This window comes from Coregonus clupeaformis, chromosome 7 (assembly GCF_020615455.1).
Source record: "Coregonus clupeaformis isolate EN_2021a chromosome 7, ASM2061545v1, whole genome shotgun sequence".
Taxonomy (NCBI): domain Eukaryota; kingdom Metazoa; phylum Chordata; class Actinopteri; order Salmoniformes; family Salmonidae; genus Coregonus; species Coregonus clupeaformis.
The window spans coordinates 74,362,613-74,372,726 of record NC_059198.1 but is presented as its reverse complement, the minus strand read 5'-3'; the positions used below and the strand labels follow the sequence as shown (position 1 = coordinate 74,372,726).

Here is a 10,114-nt window from a genome sequence, read left to right as displayed (position 1 = left end):
TTATAAAATATCAAAACAATGAGAGACGTGACGAAATAAAGGCAGACTGTTTTCACTTCAAGTAGGCGATTCCCCAGAGCCATGAACATACAGACGTCAGTTAGTTAGCTAGTCCTCTCCATGTTGACACAAAAAGGTTCTGGAACAATCACATTCTGACATAGAATGTTAGTGGCGTTCTAACTGGACTGGACTGCAACGTTCATAAAGCTTTTGGTGCCAACATGGCGCCTGTTAAAATTCTAAATCAAACCCAGTTGGCCAAATCTTAGTGGCTGTATCTCAATAGTATATAATGACTTCCTCTCCTTGAGACGAGGAGAGGAAACCACTTCAGACTATTTATATACACCCTGGCCCTGATCAAATACGTTTAAAAGGGCCCCCTTCCTTCCTTCCTCCTCCCTCCCTCCCTTCCTAGGGCTCAGCCACATTGCTGTCTCCTGTCCAGTCAGGGAGGAGTGAAGGATGCATTTAGAAGGTGTTCGAGCAGAGCCCCTGATCTGGCCTATCGCTGGTGGCTGGGCCGGCGCTCCCTGACACTGGAGGCTCATGGGATATGTAGTGCGCTGGCTGCCAGGCAGTTCGGTGGCAGAAGGATCACTTCTTTCTCTGGAAGACGTTGGCCAGCATGGCGCCCGACGTGGTCAGCTGACCCATCTTACTCAGGAACTTGGTCTTGGCGTCTTCCCCAACCAGACTGGCAGCGATGGACACAGATCTACAGGAACAGAAACACACACAGTTTGAACACATGTAAATATGTATTAGAGGTTAAACATAGTATCATCATTGGTCCACAGATATACAGATCCAGTATATGGTTTAATTGATGATAGCCTGTACAATGGGATATAGATTATATTATAGCCTGTACAATGGGATATACAGTGAGGGAAAAAAGTATTTGATCCCCTGCTGATTTTGTACTTTTGTCCACTGATAAAGAAATGATCAGTCTATAATTTTAATGGTAGGGTTATTTAAACAGTGAGAGACAGAATAACAACAAAAAAATCCAGAAAAACGCATGTCAAAAATGTTATAAATTTATTTGCATATTAATGAGGGAAATAAGTATTTGACCCCTCTGCAAAACATGACTTAGTCCTTGGTGGCAAAACCCTTGTTGGCAATCAGAGGTCAGACGTTTCTTGTAGTTGGCCACCAGGTTTGCACACATCTCAGGAGGGATTTTGTCCCACTCCTCTTTGCAGTTCTTCTCCAAGTCATTAAGGTTTCGAGGCTGACGTTTGGCAACTCGAACCTTCAGCTCCCTCCACAGATTTTCTATACGATTAAGGTCTGGAGACTGGCTAGGCCACTCCAGGACCTTAATGTTCTTCTTCTTGAGCCACTCCTTTGTTGCCTTGGCCGTGTGTTTTGGGTCATTGTCATGCTGGAATACCCATCCACGACCCATTTTCAATGTCCTGGCTGAGGGAAGGAGGTTCTCACCCAAGATTTGACGGTACATGGCCCCGTCCATCGTCCCTTAGCAGAAAAACACCCCCAAAGCATAATGTTTCCACCTCCATGTTTGACGGTGGGGATGGTGTTCTTGGGGTCATAGGCAGCATTCCTCCTCCTCCAAACACGGCGAGTTGAATTGATGCCAAAGAGCTCCATTTTGGTCTCATCTGACCACAACACTTTCACCCAGTTCTCCTCTGAATCATTCAGATGTTAATTGGCAAACTTCAGACAGGCATGTACATGTGCTTTCTTGAGCAGAGGGACCTTGCGGGCGCTGCAGGATTTCAGTCCTTCACGGTGTAGTGTGTAGTGTGTTACCAATTGTTTTCTTGGTGACTATGGTCCCAGCTGCCTTGAGATCATTGACAAGATCCTCCCGTGTAGTTCTGGGCTGATTCCTCACCGTTCTCATGATCATTGCAACTCCACGAGGTGAGATCTTGCATGGAGCCCCAGGCCGAGGGAGATTGAAAGTTATTTTGTGTTTCTTCCATTTGCGAATAATCGCACCAACTGTTGTCACCTTCTCACCAAGCTGCTTGGCGATGGTCTTGTAGCCCATTCCAGCCTTGAGTAGGTCTACAATCTTGTCCCTGACATCCTTGGAGAGCTCTTTGGTCTTGGCCATGGTGGAGAGTTTGGAATCTGATTGATTGATTGCTTCTGTGGACAGGTGTCTTTTATACAGGTAACAAACTGAGATTAGGAGCACTCCCTTTAAGAGTGTGCTCCTAATCTCAGCTCGTTACCTGTATAAAAGACACATGGGAGCCAGAAATCTTTCTGATTGAGAGGGGGTCAAATACTTATTTCCCTCATTAAAATGCAAATCAATTTATAACATTTTTGACATGCATTTTTCTGGATTTTTTTGTTGTTATTCTGTCTCTCACTGTTCAAATAAACCTACCATTAAAAATATAGACTGATCACGTCTTTGTCAGTGGGCAAACGTACAAAATCAGCAGGGGATCAAATACTTTTTTCCCTCACTGTAGATGATATTATAGCCTGTACAATGGGATATAGATGATATTATAGCCTGTACAATGGGATATATATGATATTATAGCCTGGACAATGGGATATAGATTATATTACAGTTGAAGTCTGAAGTTTACATACACCTTAGCCAAATATATTTAAACTCAGTTTTTCACAATTCCTGACATTTAATCATAGTAAAAATTCCCTGTCTTAGGTCAGTTAGGATCACCATTTTATTTTAAGAATGTGAAATGTCAGAATAATAGTAGTGAGAATGATTTATTTCAGCTTTTATTTCTTTCATCACATTCCCAGTGGGTCAGAAGTTTACATACACTCAATTAGTATTTGGTAGCATCGCCTTTAAATTGTTTAACTTGGGTCAAACGTTTTGGGTAGCCTTCCACAAGCTTCCCACAATAAGTTGGGTGAATTTTGGCCCATTCCTCCTGACAGAGCTGGTGTAACTGAGTCAGGTTTGTAGGCCTCCTTACTCGCACACGCTTTTTCAGTTCTGACCACACATTTTCTATAGGCTTGAGGTCAGGTCTTTGTGATGGCCACTCCAATACCTTGACTTTGTTGTCCTTAAGCCATTTTGCCACAACTTTGGAAGTATGCTTGGGGTCATTGTCCATTTGGAAGAACCATTTGCGACCAAGCTTTAACTTCCTGACTGATGTTTTGAGATGTTGCTTCAATATATTCACATAATTTTCCTTCCCCATGATGCCATCTATTTTGTGAAGTGCACCAGTCCCTCCTGCAGCAAAGCACCCCCACAGCTGATGCTGCCACCCCCGTGCTTCACGGTTGGGATGGTGTTCTTCGGCTTGCAAGCAACCCCCTTTTTCCTCCAAACATAACGATCGTCATTATGGCCAAACAGTTCTATTTTTGTTTCATCAGACCAGAGTACATTTCTCCAAAAAGTACGTTCTTTGTCCCCATGTGCAGTTGCAAACCGTAGTCTGGCTTTTTTATGGCGGTTTTGGAGCAGTGGCTTCTTCCTTGCTGAGCGGCCTTTCAGGTTATGTCGATATAGGACTCGTTTTACTGTGGTTATAGATACTTTTGTACCGGTTTCCTCCAGCATCTTCACAAGGCCCTTTGCTGTTGTTCTGGGATAGATAGTACATTAATCTCTAGGAGACAGAACGCGTCTCCTTCCTGAGCGGTATGACGGCTGCACAGTCCCATGGTGTTTATACTTGCGTACTATTGTTTGTACAGATGAACGTGGTACCTTCAGGCGTTTGGAAATTGCTGAGGTCTTGGCTGATTTCTTTTGATTTTCCCATGATGTCAAGCAAAGAGGCACCGAGTTTGAAGGTAGGCCTTGAAATACATCCACAGGTACACCTCCAATTGACTCAAATGATGTCAATTAGCCTATCAGAGGCTTCTAAAGCTATGACATCATTTTCTGGAATGTTCCAAGCTGTTTAAAGGCACAGTGAACTTAGTGTATGTAAACTTCTGACCCACTGGAATTGTGATACAGTGAATTATAAGTGAAATAATCTGTCTGTAAACAATTGTTGGAAAAATTACTTGTGTCATGCACAAAGTAGATATCCTAACTGACTTGCCAAAACTATAGTTTGTTAACAAGAAACTTGTAGAGTGGTTGAAAAACGAGTTTTAATGACTCCAACCTAAGTGTATGTAAACTTCCGACTTACATTTTTAAATGTTTAGTCATTTAGCAGACGCTCTTATCCAGAGCGACGTACAGTTAGTGAGTGCATACAGGTTTTTTGTTTTTTTCATACTGACCCCCCGTGGGAATCGAACCCACAACCCTGGCGTTATAAGCACCATGCTCTACCAACTGAGCTACACGGGACCCATTACTTCAACTGTATATACTGTACAATGGGATATAGATTATACACAGAGTATACCAAACATTAAGAACACCTTCCTAATATTGAGTTGCACCCCCTTTTGCCCTCAGAACAGCCACAATTCGTCGGGGCATGGACTCTACAAGGTGTCGAAAGCGTTCCACAGGGATGCTGGCCCATGTTGACTCCAATGCTTCCCACAGTTGTGTCAAGTTGGCTGGATGTCCTTTGGGTGGTGGACCAGTCTTGATACACACAGGAAACTGTTGAGCGTGAAAAACTGTTGACACAAACCGGTGCGGTCTGGCACCTACTACCATACCCTGTTCAAAGGCACTTAAATCTCTTGTCCGGCCCATTCACCCTCTGAATGGCACATATACACAATCCATGTCTTAATTGTCTCAAGGCTTAAACATCCTTATTTAACCTGTCTCCTCCCCTTCATCTACACTGATTGAAGTGGATTTAACAAGTCACATCAATAAGGGATCATAGCTTTCACCTGGATAGTCTTCGTCGTGGAAAGAGCAGGTGTTCCTAATGTTTTCTGTGTAATGTCCCCACAGTGACCGTACGTACATACCCCAACCAGAAGCCATGGATTACAGGCAACATCCGCACTGAGCTAAAGGGTAGAGCTGCCGCTTTCAAGGAGCGGGACTCTAACCCGGACGCTTATAAGAAATCCTGCTATGCCCTCAGACGAACCATCAAACAGGCAAAGAGTCAATAAAGGACTAAGATTGAATCATACTACACCGGCTCTGATACTCGTCGGATGCGTCAGGGCTTGAAAACGATTACATTTAAGTCATTTAGCAGACGCTCTTATCCAGAGCGACTTACAAATTGGTGCATTCATCTTAGTATAGCCAGTGGGACAACCACCCTTTTTTCTTTCTTTTTTTATGGGGGGGTGGGGGGAGGGGGGGTAGAAGGATTACTGTTATACTATTCCAGGTATTCCTTAAAGAGGTAGGGTTTCAAGTGTTACCGGAAGGTGGTCAGTGACTCCGCTGTCCTGGCGTCGTGGGGGAGCTTGTTCCACCATTGGGGTGCCAGAGCAGTGAATAACTTTGACTGGGCTGAGCGGGAACTGTGCTTCCGTAGAGGTAGGGGGACTAGCAGACCAGAGGTGGATGACTACTTTTTATTTTTATTTTATTTTTTTATTTCACCTTTATTTAACCAGGTAAGCCAGTTGATAACAAGTTCTCATTTACAACCGCGACCTGGCCAAGATAAAGCAAAGCAGTGCGATAAAAACAACAACACAGAGTTACATATGGGGTAAAACAAAACATAAAGTCAAAAATACAACAGAAAATATATATACAGTGTGTGCAAATGTAGCAAGTTATGGAGGTAAGGCAATAAATAGGCTATAGTGCAAAATAATTACAATTAGTATTAACACTGGAATGATAGATGTGCAAGAGATGATGTGCAAATAGAGATACTGGGGTACAAATGAGCAAAATAAATAACAATATAGGGATGAGGTAGTTGGGCGGGCTAATTTCAGATGGGCTGTGTACAGGTGCAGTGATCGGTAAGGTGCTCTGACAACTGATGCTTAAAGTTAGTGAGGGAGATAAGTGTCTCCAGCAAAGGGGAGCACAGCCGCAAGCTGCCCAGTGACACAAGCCTACCAGACGAGCTAAATCACTTCTATGCTCGCTTCGAGGCAAGCAACACTGAAGCATGCATGAGAGCATCAGCTGTTCCGGATGACTATGTGATCACGCTCTCTATGGCCGATGTGAGTAAGACTTTTAAGCAGGTCAACATTCACAAGGCCGCAGGGCCAGACGGATTACCAGGACGTGTACTCCAAGCATGCGCTGATCAACTGGCAAGTGTCTTCACTGACATTTTCAACATGTCTCTGACTGAGTCTGTAATACAAACATGTTTCAAGCAGACCACCATAGTCCCTGTGCCCAAGGACATTAAGATAACCTGCCTAAATGACCACCGACCCGTAGCACTCACGTCTGTAGCCATGAAGTGCTTTGAAAGGCTGGTCATGGCTCACATCAACACCATTATCCCAGAAACCCTAGACCCACTCCAATTTGCATACCGCCCCAACAGATCCACAGATGATGCAATCTCTATTGCACTCCACACTGCCCTTTCCCACCTGGACAAGATGAACACCTACGGTGAGAATGCTATTCATTGACTACAGCTCAGCGTTCAACACCATAGTGCCCTCAAAGCTCATCACTAAGCTAAGGACCCTGGGACTAAACACCTCCCTCTGCAACTGGATCCTGGACTTCCTGACGGGCCGCCCCCAGGTGGTAAGGGTAGGTAACAAAACATCTGCCACGCTGATGCTCAACACGGGGGCCCCTCAGGGGTGCGTGCTTAGTCCCCTCCTGTACTCCCTGTTCACCCATGACTGCATGGCCAGGCACGACTCCAACACCATCATTAAGTTTGCTGACGACACAACAGTGGTAGGCCTGATCACCGACAATGAGGAGACAGCCTATAAGGAGGAGGTCAGAGACCTGGCCGTGTGGTGCCAGGATAACAACCTCTCCCTCAACGTGATCAAGACAAAGGAGATGATTGTTGACTACAGGAAAAAAAAGAGGACTGAGCACGCCCCCATTCTCATCGACGGGCTGTAGTGGAACAGGTTGAGAGCTTCAAGTTCCTTGGTGTCCACATCACCAACAAACTATCATGGTCCAAACACACCAAGACAGTCGTGAAGAGGGCACGACAAAGCCTATTCCCCCTCAGGAGACTGAAAAGATTTGGCATGGGTCCTCAGATCCTCAAAAAGTTCTACAGCTGCACCATCGAGAGCATCCTGACTGCTTGCATCACCACCTGGTATGGAAACTGCTCGGCCTCCGACCGCAAGGCACTACAGAGGGTAGTGCGTATGGCCCAGTACATCACTGGGGCCAAGCTTCCTGCCATCCAGGACCTCTATACCAGGTGGTGTCAGAGGAAGGCCCTAAAAAATGTCAAAGACTCCAGCCACCCTAGTCATAGACTAGGATTACTGGCGCACAATTGGCCCAGCGTCGTCCAGGGTAGGGGAGGGAATGGCAGGCAGGGAGGTAGCTCAGTTGATAGAGCATGGCGTTTGCAACGCCAGGGTTGTGGGTTCGTTTCCCACGGGGGGCCAGTATGAAAATAATAATGTAAGTCGCTCTGGATAAGAGCGTCAGCTAAATGACGTAAATGTAAATGTAATAGACTGTTCTCTCTGCTACCGAACGGCAAGCTGTACCAGAGCGCCAAGTCTAGGTCCAAAAGGCTTCTCAACAGCTTCTACCCCCAAGCCATAAGACTCCTGAAGAGCTAATCATGGCTACCCGGACTATTTGCACTGCCCCCCCACCCCACCCCATCCCCCTCTTTTACGCTGCTGCTACTCTGTTTATTATTTATGCATAGTCACTTTAACTCTACCCACATGTACATATTACCTCAATTACCTCGACTAGCCGGTGTCCCCGCACATTGACTCTGTACCGGTACCCCCCTGTACAGTGGGGAAAAAAAGTATTTAGTCAGCCACCAATTGTGCAAGTTCTCCCACTTAAAAAGATGAGAGAGGCCTGTAATTTTCATCATACGTACACGTCAACTATGACAGACAAAATGAGGAAAAAAATCCAGAAAAATCACATTGTAGGATTTTTTATGAATTTATTTGCAAATTATGGTGGAAAATAAGTATTTGGTCAATAACAAAAGTTTCTCAATACTATGTTAAATACCCTTTGTTGGCAATGACACAGGTCAAACGTTTTCTGTAAGTCTTCACAAGGTTTTCACACACTGTTGCTGGTATTTTGGCCCATTCCTCCATGCATATCTCCTCTAGAGCAGTGATGTTTTGGGGCTGTCGCTGGGCAACACAGACTTTCAACTCCCTCCAAAGATTTTCTATGGGGTTGAGATCTGGAGACTGGCTAGGCCACTCCAGGACCTTGAAATGCTTCTTACGAAGCCACTCCTTCGTTGGCCGGGCGGTGTGTTTGGGATCATTGTCATGCTGAAAGACCCAGCCACGTTTCATCTTCAATGCCCTTGCTGATGGAAGGAGCTTTTCACTCAAAATCTCACGATACATGGCCCCGTTCATTCTTTCCTTTACATGGATCAGTCGTCCTGGTCCCTTTGCAGAAAAACAGCCCTAAAGCATGATGTTTCCACCCACATGCTTCACAGTAGGTATGGTGTTCTTTGGATGCAACTCAGCATTCTTTGTCCTCCAAACACGACGAGTTGAGTTTTTACCAAAAAGTTATATTTTGGTTTCATCTGACCATATGACATTCTCCCAATCCTCTTCTGGATCATCCAAATGCACTCTAGCAAACTTCAGACGGGCCTGGACATGTACTGGCTTAAGCAGGGGGACACGTCTGGCACTGCAGGATTTGAGTCCCTGGCGGCGTAGTGTGTTACTAATGGTAGGCTTTGTTACTTTGGTCCCAGCTCTCTGCAGGTCATTCACTAGGTCCCCCCGTGTGGTTCTGGGATTTTTGCTCACCGTTCTTGTGATCATTTTGACCCCACAGGGTGAGATCTTGCGTGGAGCCCCAGATCGAGGGAGATTATCAGTGGTCTTGTATGTCTTCCATTTCCTAATAATTGCTCCCACAGTTGATTTCTTCAAACCAAGCTGCTTACCTATTGCAGATTCAGTCTTCCCAGCCTGGTGCAGGTCTACAATTTTGTTTCTGGTGTCCTTTGACAGCTCTTTGGTCTTGGCCATAGTGGAGTTTGGAGTGTGACTGTTTGAGGTTGTGGACAGGTGTCTTTTATACTGATAACAAGTTCAAACAGGTGCCATTAATACAGGTAACGAGTGGAGGACAGAGGAGCCTCTTAAAGAAGAAGTTACAGGTCTGTGAGAGACAGAAATCTTGCTTGTTTGTAGGTGACCAAATACTTATTTTCCACCATAATTTGCAAATAAATTCATAAAAAATCCTACAATGTGATTTTCTGATTTTTTTTTCTCAATTTGTCTGTCATAGTTGACGTGTACCTATGATGAAAATTACAGGCCTCTCTCATCTTTTTAAGTGGGAGAACTTGCACAATTGGTGGCTGACTAAATACTTTTTCCCCCCACTGTATATAGCCTCCCTACTGTTATTTTATTTGACTGCTGCTCTTTAGTTATTTGCTTAAATTTTTTTACTCAACACTTTTTTTATTTTACTTTTTATTGAAAAAAAACTGCATTGTTGGTTAAGTGCTTATATGTAAGCATTTCACTGTAATGTCTACACCGGTTGTATTCGGCGCATGTGGCAAATAACATTTGATTTGATTTGATTTGAAAGTTAGACGCACAAATATCATACCCCCAAGTGGTCCTCTGTAGCTCAGCTGGTAGAGCACGGCGCTTGTAACGCCAAGGTAGTGGGTTCGATCCCCGGGACCACCCATACACAAAAAATGTATGCACGCATGACTGTAAGTCGCTTTGGATAAAAGCGTCTGCTAAATGGCATATTATTATTATTATTATTATTATTATTATGTTAACCTGTCACCATTACAATAACAGGGGAGGTTATAATTTTTTTTGGGGGGGGGGTTGATATTTGTGTGTCTAACTTTCTCACTCATCATTACTCACTAACCATTCTGGACAATCCGTAATCATGGTAGCATCCACATTAATGTAAAAGTGTTTAGAAACATATTCTATTCTTATTTACAATAAAAGTGACTCTGAAATGACACAATACATTATTTACCATTAATTTCTATTGGGCGCAAAATCTATTGAAACACAACCAAAA

The 10,114-nt window shown here is 44.3% G+C and overlaps 1 protein-coding gene and 1 non-coding gene across 5 annotated transcripts in view; both read right to left on the bottom strand.

The window, feature by feature from the left end:
* Positions 1-397: 397 nt before the first annotated feature.
* The window catches only part of LOC121569324 (RAB11-binding protein RELCH homolog), a 65,526-nt gene continuing 55,809 nt past the window's right edge, over positions 398-10,114 (bottom strand). For all 4 annotated transcript variants that reach the window (XM_041880182.2, XM_041880183.2, XM_041880185.2 and 1 more), the window contains one exon: positions 398-721. In XM_041880182.2, coding sequence (XP_041736116.1) covers positions 601-721 — 121 coding nt within the window. In that variant the 3' untranslated portion in view covers positions 398-600. The remainder of the gene's footprint in view (positions 722-10,114) is intronic.
* On the bottom strand, positions 4,239-4,314 carry trnai-uau. The gene has a single exon. It is a non-coding gene; the product is annotated as a tRNA-Ile (tRNA).